General features: G+C 41.5%; 1 protein-coding gene across 1 annotated transcript in view; it reads left to right on the top strand.

Moving 5' to 3' along the window:
* Nucleotides 1-18547, top strand: part of adgrb3 (adhesion G protein-coupled receptor B3) — a 104931-nt gene that overhangs the window by 49178 nt on the left and 37206 nt on the right. The window contains exons 4-11 of the mRNA XM_076077161.1: nucleotides 2604-2768; nucleotides 3532-3696; nucleotides 5511-5675; nucleotides 6112-6213; nucleotides 11297-11403; nucleotides 12406-12600; nucleotides 14432-14500; nucleotides 17394-17502. Of these exons, the coding sequence (XP_075933276.1) occupies nucleotides 2604-2768; nucleotides 3532-3696; nucleotides 5511-5675; nucleotides 6112-6213; nucleotides 11297-11403; nucleotides 12406-12600; nucleotides 14432-14500; nucleotides 17394-17502 (1077 nt within the window). The remainder of the gene's footprint in view (nucleotides 1-2603; nucleotides 2769-3531; nucleotides 3697-5510; nucleotides 5676-6111; nucleotides 6214-11296; nucleotides 11404-12405; nucleotides 12601-14431; nucleotides 14501-17393; nucleotides 17503-18547) is intronic.

Below are 18547 nucleotides of genomic sequence, written 5' to 3'. Positions count from 1 at the left end.
ATAACACCTGTTAACTTAGGTAAAAAATATAGGAAAATATTGAAATATATAATGACATCGTATTTTATTATTCTGATTTCACTGTGTCAATGTGATTAGGTCTCTTTACTGGAGAAACTCTGTCAACCGAAGGACCCAGAAACCAGTTAAGTTACTGTCTGAGGCAAACCTAATGCAAAAAACACTTCCAAGTGCCATTGATCCTCGTTTTGCATTGTTCAAAAATATATGGCAAGTGCAATATTATGTGCAATAGGCTCAAACTGCAGCTTTATATATATATATATATATATGTATATTATATATATATATTATATGGTGAACACAGTTAGGTACAAGAGGATGGCTAACAAGTTAAAAAGGTAAAACATCACTGGAATGATATCAGTTAAATGGACTAAATCCCAGTTTACCACAAACGATGAAAACATTCTTGGCAAATGAATTTGCTTTGTCCATCATCTGGTGCTGGTCCAAGAGTTTCACCTCTAACACAGAGCAGTATTGCTCATGGCTGTCCCTGTAAATAATGGACGCAGTTCAGAGAAAAAAACAGAAGAAGCTAAATCCTATTGCATCACTGATACAGTAGCTTTGGTGACTGCCTGCTTTGAACTCAAATTTTCAAAGTAAACTCCTCGGCCACCATGGGGACACTTAGCTAAGAGCATCAAAACGGCGCCTAGAGGTGCTGGGACAGACGGTAGCTCCGCCTCATGGCGGACTGTCAGCTTGATCCCAAGATCCAACAACTCTACAACTGATCCTGAGATCCAACTATTATACTGCAGGAGCTGTAATCCTCTGTCCAAGCTACGGATAGTGACGCTTCTAAAGGGGAACCACCAATTCACTGTGGACAAAGAAGTCTCATTTACAAGGTCTTAAATCGCCATCAACAGACGATTAAAAGAAATCCACCAGATATGTTGTGTGCACTCCATTTAGTTTTTGATCAAAATTTTCATAACAAATAATTTGATTTATTTTGTGCCTAAATCTATTCACTGAAAGGCATGCGCACCCACATCAGCCTGTTATTCCTATTGTAGTTTCCTGTAAGCCGTTGTACTGATTAGAATACAAAGACTTTGCTGCTATACAATGTTTGCTGTGCATATAGTATCTTCAGTATACCCATACTTCTGACGCAAACCAACAGTTCCATTGTGAATTTGGTTTGATGCAATCTCCGTCCCCTTAAAGTTAAGTTTGGAGCCTTCAACTCCTTCAGTAAAAGCACTTTATCACTTGGATCAAGAAACCAGCAGCTGCTTGAGAAACTAATAAGGTTAAACTTTTACATGTTGAGTGTGTCCATCATTTGATATCACTGTGTACATTTAGGGAACACTGCAACTGCCAAGACAAGACAGTAGGTGTCTTAATTCTGTCTAAATCTCAGATGCCCATATTTCCCAATTGAAAGTAAAGCTTTAAGCCAATAGCAAATATCCTCTGCAGTTCTATAAAGACTCACCATCTGTCGACTAGAACCCACTCAAACTTATATGCAAACCAAGATGCAAGAGGAATGATGCCTTTTGCCAGCTTAAATGAATATATATAGCTTAAAAGTTGCACTTTGATAAAGAACACCTCTTTTTTTAGAGCATTATTATATTATATAAGCAGCTAAGAGGAGGAAAAAGACACATTTATCTATAGTATTTTATTTTATAGATAGTTATCATAAATGATCTGTAGTGTTCTGAAATAGAAGTGGGTATGCAGAAAAGTTAGTAGAAACTAAATTAAAGTTTTCTTCAAAGTTTGTTTATCCGAGATCAAAACTTTGAAAATATAACATCTCACAGTTGATTTTTTTTTAAGTATTACTAATATATTCTTTTATATTTTAATTATAGCGGTAATATTTCCAAAAATACCAATATGCCACAAGATATTTAGAATTGTTTTAAATAGCATAACTTTTGAAATATTTGAGCATGAATTGCTGATGAGGAAACACCATATGAAACATATATAACACTTTGATACATTTCCTGTTGGATTTTGTCTGTCTAGCCTGATATTTAGTCTGAGTGGCCATTTCCTTACCAATGGTAAAATGTGGCCAGTTATTCGGATGTCTGGAACCAGGTTACGGACTGTCTGTTTTTCGCATTACCATGATGAGTATGTTGGTGTAATGACAGACTTGCAGAACTATTGTCAGCCCACATTAACCTGAAGGTCCACAGCTTTTAGATTCCCAGTCAACCAAGAAGACTCAGCAAGCTGTAACAGTGTGCAGGCCTGCTGCTCCTCACCCACACCTTGAGAGTCAGGATTCTATTGCTGCTATTGTCTGTTGAAAACTGCCACGTGGAAGATTGACATATTTATCATATTCTATACCTTTGCTGCTGTTTTAAGTCGGGTAGCATTTATTATAATTGTATTAAATGAACAGAGGTGATTGAATCTTGTGGCTGAGGCTTTGTGAAGCCCCACAGTGTCTGTGTGCTCAGTGTTTCATTTACATCAGTTTTTATTTTTTTATTTGTTTTTATTTTTTATGGCAGTTTGTTATGGGCTTGTTTATGCTATAGCAGAGACAGAGACATTGATTAGGCCTGATGCCTTTTCTGTGCCCGCAGTACACGGTGTATGGGACGAGTGGTCACCGTGGAGCCTGTGCTCATTCACATGTGGCCGAGGTCACCGCACTAGGACTAGGGTGTGTGCCCCTCCCCAGCATGGAGGCAGGGCCTGTGACGGACCCGAGACCCAGACTAAGCTTTGCAACATAGCCCTATGCCCAGGTATCATCTGCTCTCTGAATCTATTCAAAACAACAATTGTAATAATTATCCCTGAAGGCATGATGATGAGAGGAATATAAAAGGTAAATCATCATAAACCTATTTCAAATGATTAATTATTGATCATGGTAACAGTTTACCTACACACATCTAGTATCCCATAATCAGACAGTACTGCAAAGGTGAGTACAAAGCTGAAAAGAAGCCCGATTTGTGTTGCATTTTAAGTAAGCGTGCTTACACAATAATGCGGTTTAGTTGAGAGTCAATACTGTAATACTGACGTCAAAATCACTTACCCGCAATTGCCTGTGAATGTTAAGCAGATTAGTGATGATGAGTTTTTCCACACAGTAAATGTTAGCTTTGCTCTGGTAACAGACTCAGTGAAAACCGCTCAATCCCAGATGCTTTCTCTCTGCCCAGACAGGGAAAATGGAAGGCAGCTGACAAATGGATTCTGCAGTTTGTGCCTTTGACATTAATAATCTAAATCTTTATACGAGGGCATTCTAAAAAAACACTTTTTATGTTTTAGTCTCCTCTTGCCCTTGGCTATGTTTTTGAAATTCTAACCAGACTCGGAAACCATAGCAGTACAATTCTCCTAAATCTACAAGTAGTCATGTCATTTTTTTTTGTCTGTTTTTTGGCTTTCAATCTGAGAGAGAATAGTGATCTGAATATCTCCTCCCATTTCTGTCTGCCCTCTTTTTTTCCCTTCACATGGGACATGCTTGTTGGGTTGTGGTTGGTGCCTCAGTGGACGGACAATGGCAGGAGTGGAGCTCTTGGAGCGATTGCTCGGTGACCTGTGCCAATGGCACTCAGCAGAGGACCAGGCAGTGCTCAGCGGCCGCCCATGGGGGATCTGAGTGTCGCGGTCACTGGGCAGAAAGCAGAGAGTGCCATAATCCTGACTGCACAGGTAAAATCCTGAGCCTCTTAATTCTGTATCCGCTTTGATGCCTCAATTCAAAAATCATGATTTGAAATGGGGGAAAAGAGAGACAAAAAAAAAACAGTCCGTCGCACATTGTTGCCGCCATCATTACAACCATGAGTGCTAAAATAATTACAATCAACTTTAGATCAAATATGCAGCCTGGTTTGACTCGTTCTGTGGCGTGCTGCGAACCTCTGCAGGAAGAAACAGAGCTGTGTTGTAAGAATCAAGAATGATGTTTAAGACCATGCTTTATCAATTGGATTTGTAAAATCCAGTTAGATATACTGTATGCCTTTCACATAATTCAGGGTTAGCTGTCCAAACTGTCTGTCAACATCACAGACGCATTAGAGGCTGAAAGATGTCAGCTTAGAGGTCTCCATCAGGCTTTGAATTGTCTGATCATATGAAGGGCCTGAGCACTCTCATAATCTCCTGATGCAATTTCCACTGCAGCAGCTAAAACAGTTTTTTTTTTGTTCTGTAGTTCTGTAGTATGTGTGTGGCGGAGAGATTCACAGTCAGTGGAAATGTTGTGTAACCGCTGCCAGTCAACCTTATGCCCTCTTGGACCACTAAAATAGCACATGCTTGGGACCGCGTATTTCCAATTTGCGCTCATGATAATGAAGCAGACGATGCTGTTGTTCGCTTCCCAGCGAGAGGAGGCATTATACAATTTATTTACTTAATGAGGCCTGCATATTTAGCACTTCTTCTTTCTTTGTTACCGAGATGAAAGATCCAACATTACTGAGACGGCACAGTCCAGGCCTTCATTTGCACGGTGTTCATGACCGCTAGTGGCATCGCCTCGCTTTGTAGAACCCAAAGAAAGAGTTCAATGCAAAACCCAATGAAATATGTCTTTCAGAAACAGTTAAATATATCTTTGAGTAATTTAGTGTGCTGAAAGGCAACAGGCATTCTTTGAAGAAATTTAACAAAACAGAATAAAGTAGAAAACTAATGACTACAATGAAGGCCTGTGCATGATTTGAATCAGTGTTATGTGTTTCAAAATTGAAAGAATTTCTCCAGGACTGCTGAAACAATGAGCTCTTTGAAACACATGAGCATGCATCTGTCTGAGAAATCAGCTGCTCTGATGTGGAGCAGAGGCTTTAGTATCTGCTGGGATTTGATCAACGTCTTGCGGATAGTTTTTGCCAACAGGTCACAATGGTTTCTGTTTTGTTTCTCCTCCGGAAGCAATCCTGACAGAGGTCAGTTGTAGGACACAAGATAGCCCTGCATGTGTGAAGGGGGGCGGGGGGGTAAGCGGAGGTTAGAATGAGAGTGGAGTGCGTTTCCTGCTCACAGGGCTTTGTACCTTTCCGTTCAGACAAGGGCATGTGATTTACTACACCGCTGAAGGGAAGCATCTGTTTTTGTGTCTAATGCACAATTTAACAGTGTTCGTTACAAGGGCATAAAACATGCTGCTGGTTTTGGAAACTTCAGCATAAATGTTGTTTAATATTGGCAAAGTGAGGCGAATGATCACCACTCAGAGAGCAGCTTCATTTAGTCATAAAACCCACATTCTCTTGATTATTCAAAGTAATCTCGTTCATTTTTGGAATATTACCAACAAACTGCACCTGCAAACTGAACGCACGGATAGCAAAAGAAATAAATGCAATCAAAAATCAATAAAATGAAAATAAAAGCCTAAATGGCACACGATAAAATGAACACACTGTGATGTATCATTTTGGTTGTACTTCTGTTGGGGTTTTTTGTATACCTGTGAGAGTATCTGTTTCCAACTGAGGATGATTCTGTTGTAGCTAACGGACAGTGGAATCCTTGGGGTCCGTGGAGCGGCTGCTCGAAGTCCTGCGACGGTGGATGGCAGAGGCGAGCGCGGGTGTGTCAGGGGGCAGCGGCGACTGGGCACCAGTGTGATGGCACCGGAGAGGAAGTCAGAAAGTGCAGTGACCAGCGCTGTCCAGGTGAGCCGAAGGATAATAAGACTTAAATCTGAATGAAAGTGAAGAGATTATTATCTCTGGCGAGAGAATGAAATGTTACGTAACAATAACAGGACCTGAAGAGGAGATGCAGATACAGAGGATGAAAGAGTATGAATATAAATGAAGGCATGGAGTCTTAACTTGGTGAAGTCCTTTAATACTTCCATTCTGTGTCGAAAATATATTATTATCATTATTATGTAGCGCCTACACACAAAAGTTGTGTTTATAGGAGAGGGTGCATTTTATCACGATACTAAACAGCATGCTCATATTCACCAACACGATGCAGCTTTGATCTCCTATATTTACATACCTCCTTGTGTGTAATATGAAGAAATCGTTGCATCATATTGGAAATCCTGAAAAGCTCTTTGCATCAATGTAGTTACACTTGTACCACTTTGCTTTTAAGCGCCGTACGAGATTTGTCCGGAGGACTATGCAGTATCAATGGTGTGGAGACGGACGCCTTCAGGAGAACTGGCCTTTAATAGATGCCCACCCAATGCCACAGGTAAGGACATGAGCAATATCTTTATTTCTAAATGGTTTAGTGTGCACGCAGAGTCCCATACATGAATTTACTAGTCTTTTATTATTATTGCCCCTTTTTCTTCCCCTAAGGAAAAACAAAAAACTCTTTGTGACCCATCCTGTGGGAGTAAAACAAAAAGAGTAGTCCACTCATTAAAGGAAACAAAGTGATGGAATACATTTTGATATGTATGCTGTGGATTCAGCCTTTTGCATAACTGTAAGAGCGCGACATTGATTGACCTAAAGTTGACTCATTTTGGCATAATGGCAGTTTGAATCACTCCAACAAATGCAACTGTCTCTCTACAATGGTAAAATTACCCAGCAATTTTACACTAATGGTATAGTATTAGTGTTTAAATGCACATCACAATGCTACTAATTATGCTACATTATGAGGAACGATGCTAGATTCCTGCCATCACAGTAAGCTGTCCTTTCTTTTAGAGGTTATCAACAAGCCTTTTACTTTTTAAAGCTACCTGACTAATCTGAAACAAATCACGAAAACGTCATGATAATGAGATAAACTTTATCTGGTGGCAAAATGGTGTTACTCTGTCTGCAGAGAAGGCGCAGATCCCTTTATCCAATTTCCACATGCAGTGATGTAACTCATGGCTACACCCATCAGTACACAGCGTGTGCACTGGATGGAATACAGAGCGGTAACTGTGATTCTGAGAGAGAAACAAGAAAAGCACACGGAGGTCTGTTTTCCGACATTAAGCAGAAGCTTTAATATGAGCATGGAGGGAAGAGCATTAGAGCAGAGGATGGGAGTTCTCCAACTGAGACTAACACTCAGTTCTTGAAAAGAAGAGAGAGGGGAGGGAGAAAGGGGGAATGTTGAAAAAGAATGCAGCCTCTGTTTAACCGCTTTTTTTTTTTTGTTGCTTTTGTTCTTGTTGAAGGTCAGTTTGCTAACAAACAGACAGCACAACGAAGCGCTGCTGGGTGCTAAAGTTACAGGCTGATTTGACACGCTGAGCTCTTGTAAAAGATTTAAACAATCAAAGGTGTTGTGAGTCGACATTTCTTCACCATAAAATAGCTAACTGGCAAACTAGATGTAGCAGCAAACGCGCTGTCATTCACAGATGGCTCACCTGCGGCAAAATAACGCAGACGAAGATTTACTGGCATGACATTAGCTTTCGGGTTTGACATTAGTTTTTATGGCTAATAACTGTCTGGCACCATACGAAGCTATTTCCAGCTTGCTGTGAGGGCCTTTTGTTTTGTTTTTTTATTCTTCCTCTCTGTACGATGTTGTTAGAAATGTAACACCTCTGCTGATTAAGAATTTCATTTACACCAAGAGGTGTCTTTAATGTATGTGCCAGATCCAGGTCAGTCAGTCAGCGTGAGACAGTCGGCGCCTTTATGCAGCCAAACTCATTAGTGTTCTTACTGAGCTGCATCACATTAATACATTATAGTATAAAAAGATTGTTGTGAACCCTTGACATTAATGACTCATTTATCCCACATTTTTTACTTACATTTTTTTTTACTGAATTTGGATGCTGTTACAGGGGTTGCACGGACTGCTGTAATACAGAGATACATGCCATTGCTGCAGTCTGGGTGGTCAACACGTGTTTATATATATATATATATATATATATATATATATATATTCACACCAATTAGCACACATGGTGCCGTACTACTTTATGACAGAACGAGGACCTGTAATGAACATCCAAAAGAAGAGCAGTGTCATGACAAAAGGGTGAAATAACAGACATATTTCATGTTTAAGCACAGTGCATCCCCCTGTCAAAACCGGCACTGACCACTGGGAGACTATGATGGACAACAGTTCAGGTCAGGTCAAGTTTATTTGTAAAGCCATTAATCACAGCTCCGGTGTCAGCGGGTTTCACAAAGCCCACATTATGAACCTGTGAAATGAAAACAACACCTTCCATCCTTTGGACCTGTAATTAGATCAAGGTCAGACCCACACAGCTCTTAATGAGGATAATGCGAGAAGGAACCAAAAGGCCTCACAGACAGACCTCCTCCTTCCGGGAGACGTGTGATGGCTACTGAGAGCAGGTAAACAAAGATGAAATATTGCTCAGAAAAGGCAACAGAGCAAGATGTGCAACGTGAATGCAGGAAGACAGCTTGGTTGAAGGGTCTAAATATGTTGGGGGGGGGGGGCATCCGTGTCCACTCAGCCGTAGTCACTGCCGTCATCAAGGTCACCATAGGAACAGCACCCGGTGCAGAGGCGTCAGCACCGCCTCAGTCATCATGGATGACAACTGCCACCGGAGGCGAGAAGGGAGGAAAAGTCGGGACAATACACACATAGACACACAGCAGATTAATGTGTTCGCTTTGTATCACTTAAACAAAGGTTCAAACATTGGTAAACACACAAACTACACTACAAGAGAGACAATACAATCTGGAGTCGGACTCGAGTTCTTTGTCTTTATAATCATCACATTTGAAGTAAATCTTAACAATACAATATCTGAGTTCCTAAAACGGTCCTCACTCATTCCAGAGGAGCTCCAAAGCAGCCCTCTGTCAAGGCTAAAGCTATTTCTTTTTTTTCATACAGCACAGAATTCTTAGGATGTCCTTCATCTTTCCTTTACTCTTTTTTTTTTTCCAGTGCTGCACATTGTAAAATTAAAGTGAATAACTAGTATGTTTTGATATTTGCTAAACATCAAATATGCTGAGTACCAGTAGTGAAATATACTATTTAGTCTTTAAACTTTTACATGCATTCTTTTCCCTACTGACACCTGCAGTTACAAGTTAGCCTGCAGGAGAGATTTTGCATGTAAACATTATTGTGCTCTTATTTATGTGGACGTCTAACGAGAGACCCTAAATCTCAATTATCAATTTAAGTTTGAGTCAGCCGACTGAGAGAAAGCAATCAAAGCAACTGAACCACAAGCTATTAAACAAACACTCCACAGGTTAATGCGGAGAAAAATGATTATGTGCTCAAAACACAAGACATCATCCTTTGATATTTACCTCACTCAGATGTTTGAATTCAAGGTTTCTTTCGCTAAAATAAAGGTTGTTTATCTATCACAGGATGACATTCAACACACAAAAGTCTGCAGGAATCCCTCTCAGAGAGTGCTTTTAGACACGTCGCATCTGTAACTCCTCGGGCAGTAAACACAGTTTTAGCCTCCCGTCTTTGGGAGGATTGTTCGGACAGCAACAGGTCACTGCTTCAGTGGAGTGCAGCCTTGGTTTTTAATCATGCACATCTCTACCGACCAATATTTCATACTCAACTTACTCTACATGCATCACTGATGATGCAAGGAGAGATGACAGATTGGTCCAGAATGACAGCGAAAGCTGAATTGCTCTTCTCTGACCTTGTTTGATCCCACCGACAGTTTGATCCAAGGAGAGATCCAGTTGTAAATGAGTGAAAAGCATATTTATTTACCAAATGCAGATTTAAAAGTAAAGTTAATATACAACTGTGATCTCTTATATTTGTATTATGTATTATTTTTCTCTGCAAAACAGTTTTTGTCAACAAACTAAAATGAGCTCTGGTGCAAGCATTTCACTTTTAAATGATTTTGGCCTCGGGCAGTTTGTGTCCTCTAGTGCTGCTGAAGCCACATTAAAATGACAAAATACCATATATTAGTCAAATCAAAGCACACTACAGGTGATCAAGCATCGTTTAAAGGCCTTCCCATAGCTTTTAATTGAATCTCATCTTTGAAATCAATACACAAACATGATTCTCATCTGTCATTTCAGAAACATGACCTCTTACTGCTTTGTGTTTTTTTTAAATAAATCCCACTTAAAGGGCACAGTCTTTCTCAGTTTACACTGACCTTTAGGAATGTCAGAGCCAAAAACGGGAAATCCTAATTTCTAGGTAGCCAGCCTTCATGAAATACACTTTTTTTCCGCGTGTGAGGGCCTAAAAGATGATTGCATAACGATGTGAAAATATTCTGTTGTGTGTTGGCGTCCTTACCAATAGGGGTCTGGATTATAAAAGGAAACACAACCTCCCAGGTGAAGCCAGTTAGGAGGGAGACGGATGCTCAGCGCGGTGTAAAGCTGTAGGCCTCTCCTGCTGCCCTCCGGGCTGTCTCATAGCGCTGCATGGGCGCTCCCAGGATATAGCGATGTTTGGTGTGCACTCATGGCTTCAGTGCATATCACCAGGTTGTAGCTGTGGAAAGGGTGGGCGTAGGAGGTGCGGTTTTGATCTATCTCTGTCTGTGTGCGTTCGTGTGTGCAAGACAGAGAGAGAGAAAGAACAAGAGATAGCGAAGGTTTTATTTTTTTGTGAAGCACGGGTGCCAGGGGAAATGTTTTGTACTGTGGGAGTTTCCCTCAGGATGTCAAGCACCTGTGTTGGAGCGGTGGGGTGATGTGTGAAGTGCACTCCGCCGGGGTCGACAGCAGGGAAGGTGTGATGTTGGACCCCTCTATGCAGGATGTGTACGGCGATGTGGGTGGATACTGGGTGGTTCTGCTATTTCGGAATCACTGTTTAAATGCCTGACAGCTATCACAGTTGAGCTGCTGCACGCTTGAATAAGCCACTGTAAGTTGCATTAACACAGCACACACAGTGCATTCATTAAAAGCCATGGGGATCTGTCTGCCGCTCATAATTCAAACCCAAATATGTTCAAATACTGCAGCACTTTCCTTCCAGAAACATCTCTCTCCCTCGTGCTACAATGTTATAATAATATAACTCCACTGCAAAATGTAACGGTCGATATCAAATTTTGATGGTGGGTGACAGAAGAGGACAAAAGGCAGGAAGACAAGTCTCTTATGAAAATAATTAATACTTCTGTCCTCCTCTCTTTTTTGTCTTTTTTCCTTTTCCTGTATCCAACACCCTCCACTCCACCACTTCCATCTGCCTTTCTTTTGCCTCCCTTTTGGTCTTAATCCCATACGCCCCCCCCCTCTCCACTATCTATGCCTGCAACCTCATCTCCCCTCTCATCCCTCCCTCCCTCCCTCGCTCCCTCTCCTCTCCAAATCTGTCCCTGTCTCCTTCCTCTCTACAGGCACCACTAGTCGACGCTGCTCTTTGGATTACCGTGGTATGGCCTTCTGGGAGCAGCCCAGCTATGCTCGATGCATAACAAATGAATTCAGATACTTGCAGCAATCAGTAGGTGCAAAGTCAGCTCTCTCTCACTGCCTCTGTTTCCAATGCATCATAAATTACCTCCCCAGTGCTTTCCCCATCCCCCTCATTCCCATCACACTGTGGCCCACAGATTAACCACTTTCAAAAGATGAGCAAATTAAAACATGATTTTGCAATTATTGTCTGTAATAAATAGTCGCCGTCAAGTTCTCTTTATACTAATTGATTTAGAGTTTTGGGCATTTTGTCATCCATGTTCGTCTTGTTGCTTCAGCTTGTTGTACTTTTGCATATTTATGTTTTTCCTCACTTGCTCTTTACGGCATTTTAACTCACATCAATTACAATACATTTTTGTATTGGATCGTCAATTGACTGAATAACAAAGTTGTGGAAACTGAGTGAATGGTGACTGTCTTCTTTTCTGTAGAATCACTTATTTACCAAAAGATCCTGGTGTGAACTCTTTCTTTCATCCTTTTTCATCTCATGAGACATCTCAATCTTTTTTTTATTTTTTTATTAAAGCCTGGGTCTATTTCAGAGGGCTTCATTAAATAACGTTTTTTTTGCTTTTGTATGTTTGCCTTTTTTTCTGGAAACACAATAGAATTTCCACTAGAATAAGTAATTTTGGTAACTCTCCATCACTGCAACAAATAAAATAATTCAGAAGAGCTGAGATAGCACATAACGCCCTGCACCTGGGAACCTGTATTTATGGACATAAACCCTGTGCAATGATGTGAAATGTCATTTCACTGTGCAATGTCTGCCTAAATGTGTGTCTTCTGCTCCAGTTAACTCTTTTATGCATATTGGCTCATTTCAAAACATCCGTGAGGCAGAATACATTTCGTCCTGGCTTAGATATAAGTGTCACATTAAGGGCCTTAGAGAGTGGAGTCTTTCTTCCAGATTTTTTGCACTCCATTTAGTCCAAATGTGTAGTTTAGTGTTTATCTCTGGAAACCCTGCAGAGGAAACAGATGCCGCAAGTCTCGTCTTCTCCTGTTTTTGGAGGTTCAGGGGCACCTTGCTAAGGGCCAGAGGATGCTGGCGGGGGATGGGATGTCCCAGGTCACCAAAAACCTGCTGGACCTCACCCAGAGGAAGAACTTCTACGCTGGTGACCTGCTGTCTTCCGTGGAGATCCTTCGCAATGTGACAGAGACCTTCAAGAGAGCCAGCTATGAGCCTTCTTCAGATGATGTGCAAGTAAGTGGACAGAGGGTTTATTTGAACACATAGACATGGATCTGACTGAAATGTATTCATATCTTGCGGCGAGGTGGCTTACAAATGTGTCTCTTGTGACAAAATAATCAACTGGATAAAGGCAATGTTTGGTGCTGCAAACACGTAATATATGAGAAAAAAAACAAAACGTATTTTTTAACATGTCTGAAATAGCACAAAATCTGACAAACTCACCCCACGGCTCCATTGTATCAAGAGATCTCCACATCCTGAGCTCTTTCATCTCATCATGTTGGGGTTGACTGCAGTCTTGATCCTCCTTATGCCAGGATGATGGAGATTATAGCTAAAGCTCCACCTCCATCACCAATAGCATAGTTTATATCCTCAGAGCCGTGTCATTTTCAAAGACACCCTTCTCAGGCCTCTTTGTGGTCTTTGTGCTGTCCTGCGTGCCTGTTTCAATGTGTTTGGCTCATGCTGTGGAAGGGAATAAATGTTGCTCTCTATTTGACGATAACGGCAAAGCGAGCTTTGAATATTGTATGTGTGCTAATGATAAACCTAATTCTCCATTATAGTTTTTAATGCCGCTTTGTTGTTGTTCTTCTTCTGCAAAGAGATGTAAGTAATTGTGCTGGAACATTTGAAAGTTGTGAGTCTTGCACATCAGTCGTTTTCTGTGTTTTTAATAGTGTGAGTGTTCAGTTACATTCCATAATATAACACAGTACTGTTTCCACTGAATGTTTTATCTCAATATATTAAAGAGGAAAATATATTTACCCATAATGTTGGATGTTGTACTGCTAAAAACAAACAATCAAGATATCTAGCATTAGTGATGTCAGTGTCAGTGATGCTAGATGCATTTGAGCATTGTCTGAATGCGGACTTAATTGGCACACAGCTTGTACTTCAGGTTAGGATGCAGGTAACTACATCACCAAAATGTTGAACTCACTAAATTATGCACGTTCCAAAGCACACTGGTATTTGGACTACAAAATGTCAGAGATGCTCTTTTTAATGAACATTTATCAACAGTTTCCGCTGGATGTGAGATGTTTGGTCTGATGCTCATTTTTTGCAGGAATGAAAGCCAAACGTTCTGGTGATGGATGGGCAAACATAAGGCCCATTCACCCACCACAGAAAAGCTATGAGATGAGGAAAGCATCCTGTCGTATGTTGTCATGAGAGCTCTATAGTGTGTGTGGGCAGACAGGAGAGCAGGCAGCCAGCCCACCCCCTCCGCATGTCTCTGAGCTAATGCAGTGTTAAAGTGGGCACATTACCACCAGAGGGAGCATAAGCATTCAAGTAGAAAACAAGATAGCCTGTGTCAAGAGAGAGAGCCACTCCCTCAGGCACATTGTAGACCAGACGAAATAATAAGGCTAAAGATCAGACAGGGTTCCTATTACTACTGCAGGCATGCACCCTAAGCAGCCCCTGCTGCAGAAGAAGACAATTCACACAGCTGCTCAAGCATTCCCTTTCATCTTCCTTTCTGATTGCAGCTTCTCCCCTTTAGCATTAAGTGTTTGCTGCAAGCTGCAGGGGGTTTGAGGTATATTTCTGCCAGAGCTAATGCACAAATTCCATCTTTTCTCTGGTAAAAGCATCATGGTTTCAGTGTCAAATTTCCTGGTGCAATTGAGCCCCGCAGGGACTGTCATTATTCCCTGATAGAAATCCCTTGAGAAATGTCAGTTTGTTATCCGTAACAGTCCTCTTTGAGTGCATAGTGTTTATGTGTCATGATTTTAAAAAGGCATCTCGCTGCTGCGCTTGTAATGCTTCTGCGTGGGTGTGTTACATATTTTCCCTTTCATCATCTCCACAGAACTTCTTTCAAATCATCAGCAACCTCTTGGAGGAGGAAAATAAGGAGAAATGGGAAGACGCGCAAAAGGTAAGCACATCGTTGTACACTTAAATAATTCAGGTTGCTGTGTGAATGCCGTGTGTCAAAAAAAAAAAAAAAAAAACGACCCAAAGCTTCACTGCTGTTGCTCCTTCTGAATAGCAGAGATAAAGAAAAAAGTCAGGTTAGTGTTGAGAGGGTGTTGTATTTACATCTATCTCTCTGTGAGAGGTCATTTAGCTGGTGTGACATCTGGCCTCATTTAGAAAGAGCTAGTTCCTCAGAGCTCCACTTGGTGGCAGCAGCACTGCCACAGAGACTGTCCAACCATTAGCACTGCAGAACTCACTTCACACATTGTTTTACCCAGCTGATACACATCACGGCAACCAGTGTAATTGGACCTGAGATGAAACAGTGTTGATGTTTTATTGTTTGTACAGAAGCCTCTAATTCCCTGTTTGCCGTTCTCTGACATTGCAAGGGAGCTCCATCATATAGAAGCTGTATTGTACAAAACATAGTCTCAATATCAGATACAAATGTAGGGGCCACAGACTGCAGCACTACAGCAGTAGTGTACTGTAGATCAAAATCTGAGCACAGAACAGTGCACTTTGTCAACACTGTGTTTTTCCGTGGAGGTTGGCGTCTGGCTACGTCCTCCGTCGGACACATCTCTCAGCTTGACAGGTGGCAACTGTCGTTTTCAAAACTGCCACTGGTCTCTGAGACAACCTGAACTTCTGAAATCACGCACATCGAGACTCTAACAGAGATACCATCTGCGATGACGGCGAGTCTGCAGAGGGCATCTGCTCTGTTGTCACCTTCACCGCTAAATTGACATAAATTGGGTGTCACCTGCACTGACACATGACTGAGGGGGGTGTCTTAAAGTCAGTCAGATCTCTTTTTTGCCCGTGTTTCTCCATGCCTGACTTCAGCTAAGATGGTAGGGGAGCGCAGGCGGTTCAAACTCAGCCAGGAGTGCCGGTCCTTGGTGTCTCTACAGGCAGTAATTAGGTGTTTACTCACTGCAGCTTTAGTTCGGCAGGCCCCAAGAAGAGCTTGCAAATGAACAGTTTTGTCAGTGTGAATGCGTCAGAGATAGAGACAGACAGATCAGAGGAAAAATAGGAAAAGATGTCTATGTGATTGAACACCCAGAAGAGAAATGTGTTAATTATTTCTGTAGTTATTAATGTGCCTGTCCACGGAGCACTGCTTCAGTTTCGGGCACTCCACTCCAGCGTCGGCTAAGCGACGTCATCTGATTTCAACAAGACGACGCTTGGACTTCACAGTTGTCGATATTTCTCACTTGCTGGCTCTTCTTGCATTAATGAGTGTTCTGAGCCGAGTGTCCACAGCACCCACACGCTGCGCGCTGTGGACACTCACATGAAAAAAACACCTCACTATGAGGTTTTACTGGCTGCAGAGTTGGCTCCGTGCGGAGATCACTATATATTCACCTCCTGTCACTGTTACCATGGCAAGGAAAGGAAGAGCTCTGTCTACACACAACCTCCACTGCAGCCATTTCCTTTTGCGCTGCCTTCACATCGCACGGTTGCCATGGAGACCAGCAGAACGAGCATGACTGCACTGTGCGTCAGACATGCCGGAAGGGGCGACCGTGATGTGCTTTTCTCCCCCCACTCCCCGGCTTCCACTCTGCTGTGTCAGAGGCTTCTCAACTTCAGCATCACTGATCCGCTCGCCTGGCTTAGCGGCATCACATGTTAGAGGCACAGAAGGTGTTACCGAGGAGGGAAATACCTGCCTCAGGTGTTTGCTGAAAGCCAAGAGGGAGGTGTTAATTGCTAAATGCCACTCAAAGGCCTCTTTAATTGCCTGACATCGCCATTGTGCGCTCACAAGTTTTTTTAGTTAAAGTCCTGCAATAATCTTTGTATAACATGACACATTACTTTTAAAGACATTTTGAAATGTTGTCACCTCATTGTTGTGTGTAGCTGCTACTTCGTGGAAGTCGCAAATGTGTTGCAGAAATGTCTGTCGTGTGCGGCACAGCCGCACAGTCCAACAATCAGTATTCTCGATATCCCAGTCAAGCGACAAAACTGGTGGCCCTTAAATCAAAAGCCTCCCATTAGATCTGACCCATCACCACTTGATTGGCAGCCATGACAGTGGTCCAAACTTCTGAAGGTCAATTACTGGACGAGTGTTCCTATGATCCATCGGTTCGGAGGATAAGAGCTGACGGGACCAGCAGTGTTGCTGGTCGAGCCGTGGATCTGTCCATGGTGCTGAATCCCTGCCTCTGCATTCTCTCACTGGGCGCTGCTGTCCATGAAGCGTCGCATGAACCCAGGCAATCAGCCCTTGACTTGGCAGAGCCTTTCAGAAGAGGAGCCAAGCAGCAACTGTGTGTGCAAACCCGGTGGCTACGGCTCTGATGCTGGTCTCACGCGGATGGCTCAATTAGGAGTGCAACTATCTGCCCGTTCTTCACTTGATGATTTAAGCTATAAAGCAGCAGATATGTTGAACATCTTCACATTTGAGAAGCTGGAAAAAGTAAATGTTTGTCAGTTTTGTTTAAAAAAAAAAACTAATGATAAATTATCAAAATGGTTGTCGATTGTTTAACTCTACATGGTTCAATCGCGTTTATTTGAAAATAATATAAAATTTTGTGCAAAAAAAAAAAAGTGAAATCTGTTGCAAAACACAATAAATGCAACTCTGTGATTTTCTAATACGTCTGTCTCGTTTCTTCTATTATTGCTTTTCTGTTTATTTAGCTATCATCATTTTAAATGTTGTGTTTTTTATGTTCTTTTCAGCTTCTGCATTTAACTATACACCTGCAGCTTATCTCTAATATGCTGTCTTTTACTATTTTTATGTTACGCTCCACACTCCAATTGAAATTGAAAATGCCCTCCTGTCTTTTCATCCTGTCCAGATCTATCCCGGAGCGGTGGAGCTCATGCAGGTCATAGAGGAATTCATCCACATCGTTGGACTGGGCATGAAGGATTTCCACAATGCCTATTTGATGACTGGGAACTTGGGTAAGAATCGGCCCACTTTTCCTCCCCGCCCTCAGCTGCTGAGCTTGTTCTAGCATTTATTTCTGCTTGACATGGACGCAGAATCCCTGTGCTCTGCTGACTCCTTGTGTCAATTTGCCCACCATCATTAATTTAGGATAAATGGTGCATGGTAAGGGTGGGGGAGTAAAATTACTGCTAATCAATAATGTTAATTAAAACCGAGCTTGTGGTCTTAATGTGCTAAATTCCTATGAAAACACTTAACACTCAATCCAATATCAAGAGCGTGCAGTGTAGGAAGAAGAGCTCTTATTTAATAGAGCTGTAAAGATTAAAAAAAAATACACATAGCACTCATTAAATATGATATATTTTATACTATTTTATACAAGCTTAATACAATTATGAAGTAATTTTTAATCGTGTAAAGCAAATGGGTTTTGAATAGAAATGCAATAACAAGTGCGTAACGATTATTGTTACAGTCGCAGTTTTATTATTCACTACATTGTATTCCAAACCCACATGCTTTTTATTTAACATAGATCTATAAACCTCAAGATCAAAACCTGTAAGATCTATCCATAGTTTCAGAGGCTTTTTTTTCTCCAATGATCAAATGAAATATGTGAGTCATATTTGAAGGTGTAGTAATTCTGTGTGATGTTGCACTGTACCGCAGTCCTTTGAGAAATACATGATTAGCAGAGCGTACCCCGAAGCACGTTGTGCAGAAGTGCAGCAGCATAACAAAAGATTGTTTGTCAGTTCCTTTCGAGATAAGCAGTCATGCATAAACATGTTGGGAGTGTCTGATAAAAGGCTATGAAATTGGAAGTGAAATTACAACTTGTTTTTTGCAGTTGTAATAAAAAAATAAAAAACTCTGCACCACTGATTGGGGTCTGGATTATTACGTCCCCCTCTTTGATTAAAAAAAAAAAAAAAAGTTGTCTATGAGCAGTATTTCTCTTCCCTTATGTTCTCGTGGGTTCTTTTTGCTTCTGCCTCTCGGATGATCTGAGCTCTCTGTGGCATTTCATTTCTTACTCAGCCATAAATG

The sequence above is a fragment of the Anarhichas minor genome, unplaced genomic scaffold (assembly GCF_050575085.1).
Source record: "Anarhichas minor isolate MPS153535 unplaced genomic scaffold, ASM5057508v1 ptg000058l, whole genome shotgun sequence".
Taxonomy (NCBI): Eukaryota; Metazoa; Chordata; class Actinopteri; order Perciformes; family Anarhichadidae; genus Anarhichas; species Anarhichas minor.
The sequence above is the reverse complement of the archived record's forward strand: the minus strand, read 5'-3'. Positions and strand labels throughout refer to the sequence as shown.